At 40.3% G+C, this 19,037-nt stretch overlaps 1 protein-coding gene across 1 annotated transcript in view; it reads right to left on the bottom strand.

Annotated features, from left to right (window-relative positions):
- The window catches only part of FMN1 (formin 1), a 385,063-nt gene that overhangs the window by 18,521 nt on the left and 347,505 nt on the right, over nucleotides 1-19,037 (bottom strand). Inside the window, 2 exon segments of the mRNA XM_050799309.1 lie at nucleotides 11,468-11,617; nucleotides 16,918-16,969. Of these exon segments, the coding sequence (XP_050655266.1) occupies nucleotides 11,468-11,617; nucleotides 16,918-16,969 (202 nt within the window).

Genomic DNA, 19,037 nt, shown 5'->3' on the forward strand with positions numbered 1-19,037 from the left:
GAGGACCACTCTCATTTCTATCCTTCTTGACAACATTCACTCATGAGGCATTTCCGAATTCCTGACATAACTATCGCACATGGTTAATTGCTATAAAAGTCAATGAAATAAGTAAAGTCACTCTCTACTGTTAATAAGAAATAAAAAAAAACCAAATTCATTGACTTCTCAATTTAAAGGGAAGCTTTTTCCTTGCTGCAGCAGCTGATGAAAACATCACTGACTAGCCTATGTGGAATGTTTTCAAAGGGTAGAAAAATAAAACTAAGAGAAAAGAGCCATAAACGATAACCCCAAGTTCATGTATCCCAGGCAGGCCAACAGGGCCACATACTTACACAGACACACTCTCCCATCTGACCTTTGGCTCTGACCACTCTGGCACCAACCACTGCCTGTGCCTCCCAGGTCAGTTTCACTAGCAGCCATGATAAAACAGACCAGCAGGAAAGAAAGAATATGAGTACAAAGTAATCTTAGGCTTAGCTCCTAACACACCAGAATTTAGCCTTTAAAAGTTATTCCAGTTGGGCGTGGTGGCTCACACCTGTAATTCCAGTGCTTTGGGAGGCTGAGGCAGGAGGACTGCTTGAGGCTAGGAGTTCAAGGCCAGCCTGGGCAATATAGCAAGACCTCTGTACTAAAAAATGCTTTTTAAAAAAATGAGTTGGGCATGATGATGTGTGCCTGTAGTCCTAACTAGTCAGGAGGCTGACGCAGGAGGATCACTTGATCCCAGGAATTGGAGGTTACTATGATGACACCACTGCATTCTAGCCTGGGCAAAAGAGTGAGACCTTGTCTCTTAAAACAAAACAAAACAAAACAAAATTCCATGATAAATTAGCATATTACTTCTATTTTGTCCAATTGTGTACTTTGTCAAATCTAAATCTGACAATTTTCCCTACTCTATTCCTAAGATATTTTCCTATTTAAAAGTAAAAAACTTCTCTTAGAGACTGCATTTCACCAGCTACACAGATCAGCCACTTCATAGCTTTTGTGAGCTATCACTTGTAGTACCCAAACATACTTTGACTTCAAATGATTAATTGCAGAACAAAGGCCTCTTCCGTTTGCAGAGCTTCTCCCCTGGGCCACAGGGGAGTTGAAGTTGGGGAGCCCTGGACTTGCCCTGGAATGCATGATCAGTTAAAGCCAATCACTCTGCACTTAGTAGACATAACACCCAGGGCCGACCTAGCGATTTAGGTGCAGAGTGAAAGGTAACAGCATCGCATTCATTTCCTCATTTAGGGAGAGTAGTCTGGGAGACAGTTTGAAAACTGAAATCAGCCCTGTGTCATAAATTTCCAAATTTAATTGAAATGCATTAGTCTTTGGAAGACATTTCCAATCCTGATAATGAAGACATGCATGTGCTAGCAGATGCCAACTCCCCCCTCTTTTGGTTTTGAAACCTATACCACCTACGGAGTCTCACCAAAAACTAGCACTGACAGCCTGTTTGCACGGGTGACTGGAACAAAGGGGTGAGGAAACAGGGAAGATTGTCTGGAGTAGGGAGCCTCTCTGGCGCCCCTCAAATCATCCTACCCAGGCAGCCCCCTGCTGCATCTCTGCCCAAGGCAGGAGCTGTCAGGAGTCCCACAGATAAGTAATTTAGAAATATTCTAGGCTGAATGAAGGAGACATACTTTAGGTTTCCATTGTTCTCTGCCAAGCTAGGGAAATAGAGTGTGGACAGATGCGCTCTAAGGTTTTGATTTGAGCTCCAAAGAGGTTTGAGGCTTGGCATAGCCATGAATCCAAAGGATCTCCACTTCCTTGTTTTTTTCTAAACAAATTGAAAGTAATACAGTCAAGAACAGAGCTGGCGATTGTTTTACTCCATTAACTAATCTTTCTTGTTCTGAACATGTCTGTTCTCTTTAACAAAGCTATTAAGATTTTAGATTCTTGGGAAGAAGCAACCCATATCGGATACGTTCAGGGACTTCTACCACCAAAACCCAAATAAATAGGATTTTTCATCTATCAGCAGCAGACAGCAAATCTCGCAACCAGTTTCAACATGGCAAAAAAAAAAAAAAAAAAAACAAACAAACCCACAGTGATTATTTATTTGTTCAACGAATACTAACTCAGTATCTACTATATATAAGGAAAAACAAGGTGCTACAGAGAAAACAAAGTAGTACAAGACATCGTAATTATCTTCTAGGGGCTATGATTTATCCAAAAGAAAAAGTGTTTATAACCAAATAAATAAAAAACCAAATCATTAAATGCCAAAATTGAAGACAAAGCAAACCCCCAAAATTCTGGAGGTAAGAGAGCTCACACAGATCACACAGATTGGAGAACCCTTCATGAAGGACACAGTATGTGATCAGTAAATTTTTCCAGAATAGAGTTTCATAGTTTGTATATCACTTGAGACATAATAGATATTTTAAAATTATGCCTTTATATAAATATTATAAAGTACAGTCACACACTGCATAATTCCATTTCGGTCAAAAACAGACCTCATATATGATGGTAGTCCCATAAGGTTATAATGAAGCTCAAAAATTCCTATTGCCTAGTGAAGTCATAGCTACCATAATGTTGTGGCACAATTACTTTATTATAAAAATAAATTTAGTGTAGCCTAAATGTACAGTGTGTAGTTATAAACATGTTTTAGTTATAAACATAAAAAAATAGGGTACAGTTATATTCTAGGCCTTCAGATTCACCCACCACTCACTCACTGACTCACCCAGAGCAATTTCCAATTCTGTGAGCTCCATTCATGGTTAAGTGCCCTACACAGGTGTACCATTTTCTATCTTTTATACTATATTTTTACTGTACCTTTTCTGTGTTTAGATACACAAATACCATTGTGTTACAATTATACTCAGTACAGTGACCTGCTGTACAGGTTTGTAGCCTAAGAACAATAGGTTATGCCATATAGCCTAGGTGTGAAGTAGGCTACACCATCTAGGTTTGTTTAAGTACACTCTATAATGTTTGCACAATGATGACATCACCTAACAATGCATTTCTCACAAATGTATCCCACTAGTTAAGTGACACATGATTCTATGTGTTTAAATTAAGTGCTGCAAATTTATATTATCGGAATGTGCAAATACACAAGAGACTGGAGTAGACCAAGCACTCAAAGAAGGAAGCACAGGAAAGAGGGCAGTTAGTTAGGCTGATCCCAGGAATAACACTGCGTGTGATTCCTCCAAAAGCGTGTTGAGTCACCCAAGTTCGCATCTTTATAATGTAAACCCCCAGATCTATGTAGCCAAATTCATCTGCTCTGTCAATGCCCAGCTCATTTTCTACTTCAAACTGCAGGAAGTCAGGGTTGGAAGACAACTGTAAGATCACCTGAGCCCAGGAGTTCCTAAACTTGGCTGAAGGTAAGAAATTACTAGGAAGGTGTCAATCTCTCATCTCCAAAGCTCACCTGGTACATGTAAACAAGAGGATGGTGAAGCCAAGGCATTTATTAAGGAAAACTAAACACGAAATGTGCTCTTGCTCTGCCCTCTCTGTGGGGAGTTTCTAAAACCACAGATTTCTAGACTCTACACTCTGGTATTCTGATTCAGTAGCTCTGTTTACAGTTTTACAATGGCCTCCAGGTGACTTGGGAGATCTGCCAGGTATGGGAGCTGCTGATCTCTAACACTGCCCCACCGGCTTCTGAATCTCCTCTAAAACTCTCGGCTTAGGGTGGTCCTGATTACGGCTAAGTGTCTCCTCAAAGCTCCCTGTAGCTTCCACATTTCCTTTGGATCAGTTCTTCCTCCAAACTCTTATACCAGCCAGGATCTTCAATGCTCTTTCAATATCTAGCTGTGTGCTAGAGAATGCACCATACAAGAGACAGCAAACAACAGGCTTGTGTCCTAGAAGTGGAAAGATACACATCAACTGCTAAAATAACAAGCTGGAATGAGTTAAATGCTAAAGGAGGGCAAGAAGAAAATGCCGTCAGAACTCATAGGAAAAGCTAATTCTTTTATTAAGAGAGATTTCAGAAAATTTCTATAGAACCTGGTTTCTGGAGGCAGTCCTTGAAGGACGACTCTATTTTGATCAGCAGGAAATAATGGGGGGCAATGCGATATGAAGAAATTATCCAATGAGAACACGAGGAAAGAAACTGCAGGTGTGAGACAGTGAGTGGTCACAGTAGGTGCAGGGAGGGATGAGGCTATAGTGAGTTTAGGGCAGGTTCTCAGAGGGCATGCTATAATTTGGGAGAGAGTATGAAGTTCTTGAAAGAACTCAACTTTAGTGTAAAAAAAAAAAAAGACCTAGGTTCTTATCCTCATTCTGTTTATTAATGAAACTATGATATTGGAAATCCATTTATTCTCTCATGCTTAGCTGTGAAATAGCAATAAACCTTTTTTTTTTTTCCCCAAGGCTGTTGTGAGAACTCAGTATGTTAATAAATTAAAGTACCAACCATGGCTAATTATCTTTCATTTATTTCATGAGCAATGAAAAACCACAGAATATGTTTAAAGAGATAAGTATGATCTAACTTCTGTTTTGGAAAGATAATTGGATGCAATATTCAGGGACATTTAAAGAGGAAATAGAAAACCTCTAGGCAGACAGAAGAGTGAGAAGGATGTTTCAATAATCCAAGTGAGAGATGACAGACTACTGAACTAGGGCAGAGACACCTCAAATACAGGGTAAAGAACAATCACCATGAGGGAGGCAAAACTGTAAAGAGTCAGAAATAGATGAAAAATAAATTTTGTAGCAGTAAAGATCGTTCTCATTTCCAGCCTGCCTTTTGCTACGAGGAGGAGGATAGTGTTGCAATTGAAAGTTAGGGAGCCTAAGAGGAATAGGCCTTAGTTGAGACAGAATAATTTCCAACGGAGACATACTGAATTGCAGATGAAGGTTGGGTATACCGTTTAGTGTGCAGTAGGAAATTTAGGTCTAAAACCTGGGAGGCCTTGGGAATGAGGTGATAGGTGAAGCTGTGAAAACAGCTGGGACTAGCTACACAGAGAGTATACAGTAGAAAAGAGGAACACTGAGATTTTACCTTGGGGAAGGCCCACACCTAAGGAATAGAAGAAACAGAGGAGTTAAGGAGGGAGATGAAGAAGGGGAGCAGTCACCTTCGCAGAGAGACCGAATATACTATCAGAGCAATGAGGCATGTCGAGATGGAGGAAACTACCATCAGTGTCAAAAACCAGCAGTGGCAAAGAGTTAGAAGGAGTCATGTGATTTCACATCTAGGAAATGTGACACAGTCTGGTAACAGTCTCAATATGCAGTTCTCCTGCTTCCTTTAGTAATGGAAACCGTGAGTCTTTAGCGGGGACATGGCTCCCAGCTAATGCATTTCCTGGTCTCCCTTGTGTATGGCCATGAGACTAAGTTCTGCCCAATGGGATAAAGCAGAAGTGATGTGTGCACCTTCCAGTTCGTGCTATTTAATATTAAAAGGAAAGGCTGTGCAGTCCCCTTCCCACTGGCAGGAACTCAGCAGCATCGGTGGTGGTAGACTTGACGTGTGCCCCCTTACACCTTGGGAATAAGGACCTTACCTTAAGGATGGCAGCCACAAAAGAGAAGAAAACCAGGTTCCTGACATCCAAACTCCTTGCATTCAGATTGTTATGCCAGAGGAAAATTAATTTTTCCTTTGTTTAAGCAACAGTTATTTTGGTCTCTGTTATGGCAGCCAAGACGTTCTCCTTACCGAGACAGGAAGGAGTGTGTGGTATGAAAAAGGAAATAAGGAAATAAACGTAAATTATTCTTTTAAAAGAAGTTAGAAGGGAAAAGAAGAGATGGGATGGTTCAGAGAAGAGAGGGCCAAGAGATGTGTATAGTTTTTTTAAACCAATGATCCTGTAATTCTTACAGCTTTTTAGTTTATCCTCTCTCCTTATTTATGGCCTATTTTCAATTTTGCAGACATAGTTTTAAATTTATTGCTTGGGGAATAAGCAGGTTTTATTCTTTGTGATTTCTTTTTCTTTTTCAAGACAGGGTCTCACTCTGTTGCCCAGGCTGGAGCGCAGTGGCGCGATCTTGGCTCACTGCAACCTTCGCCTCGCAGGCTCAAGTGATTCTCCTGCCTCAGCCTCCTGAGTAGCTGGGATTACAGGCACCCGCCACCATGCCCGGCCAATTTTTGTATTTTTAGTAGAGACGAGGTTTCACCATGTTGGCCAGGCTGATCTTGAACTCCTGACCTCAGGTGATCACCCACCTCAGCCTCCAAAAGTGCTGGGATTATAGGCGTGAGCTACTGTGCCTGGCTATTCTTTGTGATTATGATAATTCTGTTTATCCGTTAGGTCTTGGAGCATTTACTGTTTGTGTATTTGCACAGAACCATTTTTAAATGTGATTTAGGAAAATTCAAAGTTTTGCCAATTAATTAGAGGGTGACTGTATTATTAAGGGATTTAAAAAAATAAGCAGCTCTTTAGTAGTTAAATGAATTCAAGCCATTTAACTACATAACACAGGGCAAGGAAAAGAAAAACATGTTACAAGTTACTGAAATTATCATGTATGTATGTCAGTAGTAAAGCAGAATTCAATAAATAAAAATTTTACTTATGTAGCTTTTTCTAGGAATAAGTTTATCATGTAAAGAGAAGAATTCCCATAGTGTCTACACTGCAGTCGGTGGTTTGTGGATTGAGTGACAGCGTCTCCAAGTCCCCAGCTCTTGGTCCTGAAGTGACCTGAGCAGCAGGGAGCTCTGAGAACAGCTTTCAGGACAGCCTCACAACAGCTTTGAACTATCTTCTGTCAAGGGTACAGCAGTTCCATAATCACCCATAATAACAGCAAGTAATATATTTAAAACAAAAACCCTATTGGTATGTGGCTGGGTAATTTAAAAAACAGCCCCCGCCCCCAAAAGAAAAAACAAAGTAACTATCCATTCCCCTATGGTGTAAAGTATAGCTATGTGTATAGTGAAATTTCTTATTTTCATTTCACATAAAATTCACCAAACTTCTCATTCACTCATTACTTACCCATTATGGGGTTTTTAAACGGCACTTTGAAAGTTTGCCTTGGCTCAGGGTGAATTATGTGCCCAGATTTTATTCCTGAAGTCATGCCTCCCCTAGGCCTTCTGTACCTTTTGCAAATTCACAGCTCATTTTGTGGGAGGCAGTGGTTTGTGTGCATGTGTGGGCATAGGTGGGGGCAGTCTTAGGATATCCTAAATGGTGGAATGTTTTGTAAGCAAGGGTCCTATCACACAGATTAAGGAGCAAAAAAAAAAAAAAAAAAAAAGTAAAGAAGAGCCAATAAAGGTATCAGCAAAATTAGGTTACCTCCTTGCAGTTATGCATATACTTGGATAATCTATTGATTTAACAGGTGGAAGAAATGCGTGTACCAAAAATTCATTGAATGTTTGGATATCAGGAGGTACAAATACAAAAGTGCGTGAAAAGGTAAAAGTGAGGCAAAGCTGCTTCTGAGGATAAAATAAACCTTGGATTATGATACATCATAAATGCAACGTTGGATACAGATAAGCAGAGAAAAAAATATTTTGTGTCCACGCTCCATAAAAAAAACATGATCTTCAAGAACAACATTAGGACCAGGCGTTGGTGGCTCATGTCTGTAATCCCAGCACTTTGGGAGGCCAAGGCAGGAGGATTGTTTGAGCCCAGAGTTCGAGACCAGCCTGCGCAACATAGTGAGATGTTGTTTCTACAAAAGCAAAAAATAAAATTAGCTAGGTATGGTGATGCACATCTGTAGTCCCAGCTACTCAGTAAGCTAAGGCAGGAGGATCACTTGAGCCCAGGAGGTCAAGGCTGCAGTGAGCTGTGATTGCGTCATGGCACTCTAGCCTGAGTAACTCAAAAGAAAACAAAACAAAGGTCAACATTAGTATTTTATGAGAAGAACTGGGGGTTCAGGTGAGGCAAGGCAGCTACAGACGTTTACCAATTTCAAGAGGGCAGTGAAAGTTCTTCCTGGCACCTAACCTCTCTCCCAACTCACCTGCAAGTCGTTGCTTGAAATATCGTCCAATAGAGCCCCTAGAGCTCAAGAGCAAAGGTGAGGGGCATTATGGCAGAAGCGAAACACCAGTTCCTCAGAAAATTACAACAGTAGCTTCTAGATTCATAGAGATTTTGAGCTAGAAGAGCTCACAGTCACCATTTCATTCCTGCTTCATCCTAATACTTATATTTTACAGATGTGACAATTGGGTTCCCAGTGATTAAGTGACTGGCCCAAGATCACACAGCCAATTAATGGGGGTGGGGGTGGGGGGATGAAGGGTAAAAACGCCTATTTTCAGCTCTCTGTCTCCAGCTCTTTTTTTACACTGCTCAGCCCTGCATGTATTCAGAAGGGATAAGAGACGGGACCTGGGATGCTTCACTGAAAGATGAGTCCTGATACCAGGGGCAGCACAATGACTGAGTGGGTCACAGACTGCACGTCTAGAAAGTGGCGCTTTCAGATTTGTGCCTGGGCTCAGAAGTTTGCTCTTTTGCTTAAGACTGGCTTGAATGCCAAGGAAAATTGAAAGCCATTAATATACCACGACACAGTATATTGCTCTTCCAGAGATATAGTTAATCTCCAGGTAAACCATATTCCCTAGTGAAACACGGTTTCCTCTACTGAACCACAGAGCTGTGCTCTGACACCAGTTTTAATAAGGTTATTGTTCACTCACAAAGCACAAGAACTTAGCACGTTTTTATGTGGTCATTTGTAAGTTTAGAAATTATTCTGGATTTTATGAGGGGAAGTTATCTTGTTATGAAGATGCATTCATCTCAATTTTGCATCAAACTAATGTGTACTCATGAAAACTATCCTAAATAGGAAAAGTAAATATTCTCCACCACCTAAAATTAACCTTGAGTGGCCTAGGTTGTTTTCAACACTTCCATTTCATTTGGAAGTAGAATTTAAACAAAACACTATTTTCCATGAAACCTGTCCCTCTGAAAATGCTACTACTGATTCTTAATTTTTCCAATGATTTTGAGCACTTAGTTGGCCTTCAAATACATTTAAAAATTAAGTGAGTTAATTTTTCTGATGAGATCCCACACTAGTTTTTTTCTTTATAATTACACATGATCAGGTTTTTATTTTGGCTATGAATTTGATTTTTTAGGATGCCCTTGTTAATGATGTTATGTTGCCTCCTGATGCTTAGGGTTGTTGGGATATATTGGGTTTCCGGGAAAAGTATAATTGAAACTACAATATCAAATATCATTAAACAGATGTCAAAACAAAGCAATTATAGTGTTACTCATTTAATTATAATAGAAAAATTCCAGTTAATTTGCTTATTTTGCCGTAGTGAATGTGTGATTCTAACAGGTAAGAAGCTAAAATCCTTAGCAGACAGAGAACACTAACAAAGTTCTCACTGCAGCATTTTAAGAAAACCCTGGATATTAATCAGCTTGTTTAAACGGCTGAGCAGTAACACACATAATGTGCTAGTATTTCTTAACAAACAGATTTTCCTAACCATGCTGCTGCCTCCAGAAATATTTTATTAGTCATCATCAACGTTCAGAGATGTTGTTTTAGGGTAGAGACTTGGTGATCCATCCTCACAGAGCATGGCTGGAAGGAAGGGTCTCCTGAAACTGCGAAATGAGAAGAACCGAAAAGGGTCTTGTGAGGTCATGACCCTGTAAAGGGGTTGGTTTACAGAGTGTGAAGCAGGCAATTCAACAGCTGCACCCAGGAAGCAATGCCACAAATGCCCGTGGCTGGGAATCAGAGATACTGTCATTTTGAAGGACTTCTGGATACCACCTCTATGACACAGTCACAGTTTCTCTGATCTAACTTCTATGATAGAGAACACTCTTTAATTTGGAATACAGTTCAGTATTTCAACAGAAGATCCTAACATATAAAGCAAATAATTGCCTTCTCTGTTAGTCTTTTGTTTGTTTTAGACCATTTTTAGGGCCCCAAGGACAAATATACTAAGGACTGTGCTCAAAATCTGAGGTGCAAACTCTTAAGCAAAGGCTGTCCATTCCAGGCCCGCTGCTGGATGTCCCAGCCTTAAGGTATGTGGACCTGGAGGGCAGACTGGCCAGCTCCTATGCTGCTATAAGAATAGCATTTTTGTAAGAGAATTGATTCCAGAGAAACTTATTTTAGCTTACTTTAAAAGGCTAAATAAGTGATTGCAGGGCAAGAGCTACGAGTTTGGTGCCAAGATTTTTAGGATTTTTTTCATGTTATTATCAACGACCTATTTTCTCAACAATGGTACTTTTCTCTGCTTCAGTTTTATCTATATAATGGATAGATTCAGTTTAATTCCCATGTTCCCAAAGAAGTAATGATGGGAAGATGTGTTGATAAACGTTTTTAAAGCTAACTTCCCTGGAAAGAAAGAAGGCCTTTTTCTTTTTTTAGCTCCCTGAGAAAATATTTGGAGACTAACACTAGGTCAAAAATCTCACAATTTTGATCCTCTTACTAGTGTTTTAAGGTGAAATATACTAGAGTAGGTTGTGATGTGTCTATAAATAAATTATGTATATATCTTTTCTTTGATTACAAAGTGAAGAACAAGAATACTGAATTATGGAATGTCAGGCCTCAAAGGTTAGTAAAATGTAGATGCTGTAATTAAATATATCATTTTCCTTATGCTGAGGAATTTTTAGTCTCCCTCCACTCTGTTTTGAATGCCATTCTCATACATCTGTTCCACAGGAGTAGCAGTGAGACCTGTTTGAAGTTTAAATCCACGACACCCCTTCCAGAACAGTGGCAACTCAATCACAAAAATGATCAGGCAGAAATGCTTTTTTCCGATAAATAGGGGCAAATTCAATCTCTCTAAGGAAAACGAACACACACACACACACACCCCGTCTATATTCAGAGTTGAGGTTTTTCTTCTACCCCCAGCTAATAAAATCGGGGGCTGCAATGAGGCCGAGCGGCACGTAGTTTGATGTCCGCAGCAGGATACGGGGAGTCAGAAGTGGCGCTGTAAATCCAATGTGGGGCTTCCACGCTGTGTGAAGTGTGGCCTGAGTCACAGAGATTTTCCTTTGATGCAAGTTCAGTATATTAATGGGAAAAGCATTCACTTTTATTTGTCTATACTGTCTGCGACAGCAAGGCTGCCTCATTTAGCCCAGGCCAACATGAAAATACACAGAGAAGCAATCTGTTGCAAATTAGCACAACCCTCCTTTCATTTACTAGCTAGTAATTGGAAGGGGTTAAGAAAGTGTAACTTATCAGATCATGTGAACGTATCTGCCCGTGTGGACAGCAAGCTTTCCCCGAATTTCCCTACGACCCCTGAGGCAAAAGTCCTTTCCCGATGGCCACTTGATCAGAAAGAAAACATCGACACATGTGATACAGACACACTTTGATAGGTTTAAGAGTGCAGTTTCCGAGGCTCCTGAAGGAGGCATTCAAATCTTCATTTGAACCTTACCTTTCTTTAGATATGTTTTTACTCTCCCGTTTCCAAATTGTCTTGAAGTCACTGCAGAACTCGTACCACACCATAAACACGTAGCTGGGTGTGATCTCCTTCTCACCAGACTTTGGCTTCATCCCAAAATATCCTACTGTTGTTTCAAAACTGCAACAGGTAGGGGGGGAAATGGAATGAGGTAGAGGGTGAGAAATTCTCAACACTAAAACCCATTAGGAGGGGGATGCTGGGGGCAGTTTCCCATGTGTTTAATTCTCTAACACAGAAGCTGAGGGCTCATAGTTAATGAAGTTTATTGTAAGCCTCAGAAAATCTATTTGCTCAAACTGATGTGCCAAAAAATGGAACTTGATCGGGATGCTCCTGGGCACATCTTATCTGTATAAAATCAGCATGTATCATTTCTGGGGTTGTGTAGGTAAAATGTCTTGAGTTCGTTCTTCATCTCAGATCCTCGTCTCTTCCCTGCTCTTCATTTTATGTTTAGTGATTACACGCAAGGCTGATGACACGCTGACTGCAGCATTAGCAGCGGTCGGTTCGAGAGCTCATTGGGAATAATTAATCTGTCAAATGCTTCACAGAAAAGCAAGAAAATCCATTCTATCCTTATTCTGGTGTATACTGGCTTTGTAACCGTGGGTCAATCACTCAGCATCTTTGACTCTCAATTTTCTCAAGGGTAAAATAAGACATGTAGATGATATGATCTTCAGGAGGGCTACCTTTTAAAACTTAATATGACACAAGAATACAAACCACCGATGTATAAAAATAGATACAGTTGTAGGCATAGCAAGTTTTGGATGAAAAACCATTTCTGATCTTGAAAAATGATCTCCAATCTGGTCAGTAAAGAGTCCCATTTTTCCAGAGTGGATTCCCAGATATCAGTAAGACCTATCACAGCGAGGCTCACTGCACACCAGACTACCTGGGCCTCCCAAGCAGCCCTTCTTGGAGGCACTAGCTTTGCGGCAATTTATAGCTTTGAACTCAATCTTTCGCCCTCACCCCCACCTGCCCCAAGCCTCACAAGCTCATTTGCCATGAGCAAGAACACTTAAATAAATGACCCCCTTTTCTAGGGTGTTGGAAACTAATCAAAGCAGGAATGGCTGGCCAGGTTTATTACTCAATGCTCTATCATCTGTTCAGACACAGCAGGTTTATTTTTTATTTTTTATTTTTTGTGGCCATCCTGAATACTGATTTTCTAATGGAACTCTATTCAATGGCGATTGTAAAACCCTGAAGCTCCGTTACTATTCTGGAGCATACTTTCATCTCGCTCTCAGTTATTGGGCAATATGTATCTCATAAGATTTTATCACATTTCACAGATGAACTGTTAATTGATTCCATGGCTACGATTAGGCGAGATCCAAGCTGGAGCTGCAGCTCTGAGTCCCATAAATTCTTTGTGCTTCTGTAAAGAATAAATCTGTTTTTAATGCAAATTAAAACTACTGGTCAGGGAATTTTGGCTCCCAGTTATTAAAAGACTGGAAGTGCATAAGTGGAGAAAGGCAATAACTGCAGTAATCTCTTACGGGACTCCATTATAATTCCAAACATACATAATGTCAAGAAAAACCGGTAAGGGAAGAGAGTGGCAATGTCCACTCCTGCCCTAGACATAACCCGTATTTCCATGGCAGTCCAAATTCTGGTAAAACCAAATGTACGCTCTATAGCATGTAACTTTTTAAAATTCAAATGAAAATCATTTTGACTATAGCACAGGAATACATAAGTAGAGTTATATAACCTATAGGAACAGGCCATGCATTTCCTATAAAGTCACAGGACTTTAGAATGGGAAGGAATTTACAGGATGACTTGCCCAAATTATCATTTTATAGATGACAAAACAGAGACCTGGAAAGATTGCGTGGCATTATTCACGGGTAAGGTTGGGCCTAGAATTCAGGTCTCCTGATTTTCTGTGAAATGCTGTGTTTGCTTCATCTTTCTGTTGCTCATGCTCAATCACACAGGCATTTAGGAGACAAAATAGTCATTCTCCCCGACCCTTTTCTACTTTAGACACAGTTGTCCTCTGTGTCACACATAACATGCATTATCCCAGGGAGGCCACATGATTATTTTTTCTCTTTCTTAAGCTTACCTTCTATACAGATACATATTTATTTGAGCATTCATGGGGAAGGGAGAGTCTTTCGTTTCTAATATTTAGAGGAACAACTTATCTTTCAATTTTCCAGCAAAATACAGTGAAGTCCAGTTATTGTGCTTCATAGAACACCTGACACCTCTGGCATTACCTGGAGTCCAGATTGTGAGATTAACATATTGCAAATCCTGGTGCAGTTTCAGAGAACGGCAAGAGTAATTTGGTGGTTGTTACATGGCCTGAGAAAAACACATCATCCTCCTGTGGGCCTCGATTTGCTCAACTCTAAACCGAAGCTAACCATTGCCCTCCTTGTCTCTCTCCCTGGGGATTTGTGAGGTACTGCTTGCTTACTCTCCCTTAAAGGGTGGGAAACACTAAAAGAAATACTAAATTTCAGCCTTTTTTTCCTTATGTGTTTTGGAAACTAAGACAGCAAGCGAATCTCTTCAGAAGAACCAAAGTAAACAGAGTCCCAGAGGATGGCCTGGCTTTGGCACTCAGCAGCTTTGACAAAGATAAAGTCACTTCAAGAATGTGCCTTATTAGGCTGGGCGCGGTGGCTCACGCCTGTAATCCCAGCACTTTGGGAGGCCGAGGTGGGCGGATTACGAGGTCAGGAGACCAAGACCATCCTGGCTAACACATTGAAACTACGTCTCTACTAAAAAAAAAAAAAAAAAAAAAAAATTTGCCTGGTGTGGTGTCGGGCGCCTGTAGTCCCAGCTACTCGGGAGGCTGAGGCAGGAGAATGGCGTGAACCCAGGAGGCGGATCTTGCAGTGAGCTGAGATCGCGCCACTGCACTCCAGCCTGGGCAACAGAGAAAGACTCCGTCTCAAAAAAAAAAAAAAAAAAAAAAAGAAGTGTGCCTTATTTGATTTCACTGTTATTCCACTGTTTAAGAAAAACCTAAAAGCTAGAATATGAACTTGCAATGATCTCATAAGGCCTAGATTGTTGTCTTTCCTAGATAAAACTCCCTTCATTTTAAATTCAGTTTTGATTCACAGAGGCTGACCACTGAAAATCTTTTGCAATTTGGACAAGAGAATTGCTGATATTTAACAACCAGGAGAATCTTCTCTAATATACAGGAAACAAAGGTCAATTATGCGATTTGAAATTTCTATTTGTCAGCAGATAGCTCTAAAATGGCTCTCAACTTTTAAAAGATTGATTTCTAATCCTATGTTTGGTTTTATATAACTTTTTTATTTCACTGCAAACTAGTCCCTGACCCCTTTTCTATCTGCTATAATTCCCTGTCTGATTTGTATCTTTTTAATTCGGCCAAACATTTTTAAAGTACAGACAATGATTACATCAAAGAACCCATAGCAAAGTGAACTGTTTTACTTTTACAGTCCTGAGATCCAAAGCGGAACACATCCACTTATTGTCTTATATGCATGCCTTCAGAAACTGCTTAGGAAAAGCAAATATTCCTTAGCCTCAGAGTAAACTGTTTCTCGAGAATAAAACATAAGAATTCACTAATCTCACACAAATATTGCAACACTGACCACGACCTCCTTAAAGAGTGTAACCAAACAACTGTGGTTTCTACATTAAAGATGGGATCTAACATATTTCATGTATGACATGAAAGCTAGACTACCTTCACCACAAAGCCACGGAAAACGCTGACAACCAGAATTTATGACTCCCCTCCGCAGAGCTAATGCACGGCAGCAGCTTCGGCCCCTCTACGGTGGGCCCCCTTTTCCTTCAGCAAGAATCTTGAAAAAGTATTAGAAATTTGACATCCGCCCCAGAAGCTGAATTTCTGTTTGGCCTGACACCAATGTGCCCTTGTTGATAATCTCTTCTCTATGTGCTGCATGTTTCCATAACACAGACGTGCTAGTTTTATGCATTGGGGAAGGGAAGCTTAATATAGGAACAAGGTCAATAGAGAGACACAAACTCCTAAAAACATAACCATGAAATTATCTCAGTTTTGAATGATTATTATGACAGGATGATAAGCACGATTTGAGAATATGTCTGCACTTAGCAAAGTGCAAGACTTGCCTTCACCTCGCTTTCACCAGCATTTTAATCTTATTGGTATTACAGTGGGAAGCAGGGCAAGATGTTGGCATCTGTGAAAGCAGGGCAGATGACTCTATGGGATTTCAGAAGTCTTGGAAATTGTGGTTAAACAGGGGGGAAATGGTGAATTTCTACAATCTGTTTATTTGCATTTAAATTCCTAACTGGGCGACTGTTCCTCTCACACATTTGTAAAGCTCATTTGTCCTTACATGCTGTCTCCTACCCCTACCTCTCATCTAATTTACCAGTACTTTTAGAATTGGTACCAGCAAAATGTATCTCAAATTTCAGACCTACATATGAGAACACCTCTGTCTACTGCCAGTCATTCTTCTACGAGGGAGGGAGAGCCACGTTGACTAACCTGGTCAATTAACAAAAAAGAAAAAGCCCTAAGGGGTGAGAACTGCTGATGATTAGGAGTGAATGGTTCCCCTCTGGTGTCTATTGAGAGAAAGACACAGAGCAAGGAAGATGCCTGAAGTGGGTGACATGAGGCTGAACAGAAGACCTCTGAGGTCTTCCCCAACTTCTGGGGGAAAATGTCCATATGCTATATGGGCATATGGTCAGCCCCTTCTCCCCACCTGAACATATGGACAGCCCCTTCTCCCTACCTGTCCCTTGTTTATAATATCCTTCTCTAGAAGCTGAGGAAAGACATAATAAGTCTCTTAGGTGTCTACAATAATTAGTTTGATCTGGCTGTAATGCTAGGAAGGATCAAACTGTCCCTGACTTCCATGAAGCAGTTCAGGAGCAGAGCAATGCAGGAGAGGCAAACAGGCAGAATAGTGTCATGACATGCATGTGAGGCAGGTGAGTCACTTCTGGATGATCCCTGCTTCCTGAGGAAAAATATTCCTGAGTCCTGCTACAGTGCTTTCACTCCAGCTTCCAAGTGAAGTTTATTGCTTATGGATGCATAGCCTTAACACATGGGGCCGAAAGTATGGCTAGTCAAACATTATGCTACAGGAAAGAAGCCAGTCACACAAGGACAAATACTAGATGACCTCAACTGCATGAGGTAGCTAAAGTAGTGAAAGTCACAGAGACAGAAAGTAGAATGGTGGCTGCCTGGGGACAGGGGAATGGGAAATTCGTGTTCAAAGGGTGCAAAGTTTCAGTTGGGGAAGTGAAAATGTTTTGGAGATAGAACTGCATAGTAAAATGAATGCACTTCATAATAATAACACAAAAGAATGGCTAGTCAAAGAAAGAACTGGGGCCACATTAGAGCTGCTTACCTTTTCTGTGCATTCTCTAAGTGACTTTCTTCCATCTTATGCTCCTTTCTGGCTGTAAAAGAGAAATCATGATTAAAAATGTTTTCTTCTGTCGTCTCCTTTGCGTAATCTGACAGCTTCAATTACACCCATTCTTTACCACAGCAGGTCTGAATTCAGGGATGGGTAGCCTCTAGCACATGTCCTGGTAATAGCACTCCATTTGCTTTATCTGCCACCACTGCTTTTTTTCTTTTTAATTATACTTTAAGTTCCAGGGTACATGTCCACAATGTGCAGGTTTGTTACATACGTATACATGTGCCATGTTGGTTTGTTGCACCCATCAACTTGTCATTTACATTAGGTATTTCTCCTAATACTATCCCTCCCTCAAACCCCCACCCCTAACAGGCCCTGGTGTGTGATATTCCCCACTCTGTGTCCATCTGTTCTCATAGTTCAACTCCCACCTATAAGTGAGAATATGTGGTGTCTGGTTTTCTGTCCTTGTGATAGTTTGCTGAGGATGGTTTCTGGCTTCATCTATGTCCCTGCAAAGGACATGAACTCATCCTTTTTTATGGCTGCACAGTATTCCATGGTGTATATGTGCCACATTTTCTTAATCCAGTCTATCATTGACGGACATTTGGGTTGGTTCCAAGTCTCTGCTATTGTGAACAGTGCCACAATAAACATACGTGTGCATATATCTTTACAGTAGCATGATTTATAATCCTTTGGGTATATACTCAGTAATGGGATGGATGGGTCAAATGGTTTTTCTAGTTCTAGATCCTTGAGTAATCGCCACACTGTCTTCCACAATGGTTGAACTCATTTACACTCCCAACAGTGTAAAAGTGTTCCTATTTCTCCACACCCTCTCCAGCATCTGTTGTTTCCTGACTTGTTAATGATCGCCATTCTAACTGGCCTGAGATGGTATCCCACTGTGGTTTTGATTTGCATTTCTCTGATGACCAGTGATGATGAGCATTTTTTCATGTGTCTGTTGGCTGCATAAATGTCTTCTTCTGAGAAGTGTCTGTTCATACCCTTTGCGTACTTTTCGATGGGATTTTTTTTTTTTCTTGTAAATTTGTTTAGGTTATTTGTAGATTCTGGATATTAGCCCTTTGTCAGATGGGTAGATTGCAAAAATTTTCTCCCATTCTGTAGGTTGCCTGTTCACTCTGATGATAGTTTATTTTGCTGTGCAGAAGCTCTTTAGTTTAATTAGATCCCATTTGTCTGTTTTGGCTTTTGTTGCTATTGCTTTTGGTGTTTTAGTCATGAAGTCTTGATAACAGACATAGCTAACAGAGGCCAAATAATTTGTTTTCTCTGGGACACTTTTGAGACTGATATTAATAATTACACCTGGACAAAGACATGAATTAGGGCAATCTGGGTAGATCAGGACATGTGCTCACTCTGGCACATCTCATCATGTTCCCCCTTAATGTTCCCACAAAAAACAAAACCAACACGGGAACATAATAAACTCAGTAGCATTTGCAACAGTTCAGTTCTGCTCAGAGTCATGGGAATCTTGCACACACTGCCTCCACACCCACAGGCCCTTTTGGCAGTCTAGGGAAGCCTGTGGACTCTTGTCAGAATAATGTTTTCATGAGGTTACTAAGAAAATCAATGATACTGAGATACAACTCTGAATCCACAGGTCAAGAACCTATTTTCTTTCTATAGGATTATCAAGAGGTTTCATTTTAGGGTGGTTCTTTTATATATCCTTCTCTACAATCAGAAGATATATTATTGTATATGAAAATACCACTCTCACACTTTAAAAATACCAGAAAAATAGGAAAGTCGAGACGTAAGCTATACAAGCCTTCAGATTCCTTTAATTTAGGGCTACAATGATTTAAAATGAATGAAAAAAAAATGAATCTTATGTTTAGGATCTATGCTGTGATACTTCATGAAAGGTAATAAGGGATTTTGAAACACCACCATTTTATTAAACCTGGCCCTACCATTTACTACCTGTGTGACTCTGGGCAAGTTAGTTAAGACCAAATGCTTAGTTATTGCCTCATCTGTCCCATGAGAATAGCCATAGTGACCATTATCATACAGCTGCTGTAAAGATTTAATGAGATAATACATGT

Source organism: Macaca thibetana, chromosome 7 (genome assembly GCF_024542745.1).
Source record: "Macaca thibetana thibetana isolate TM-01 chromosome 7, ASM2454274v1, whole genome shotgun sequence".
NCBI classification, from domain to species: domain Eukaryota; kingdom Metazoa; phylum Chordata; class Mammalia; order Primates; family Cercopithecidae; genus Macaca; species Macaca thibetana.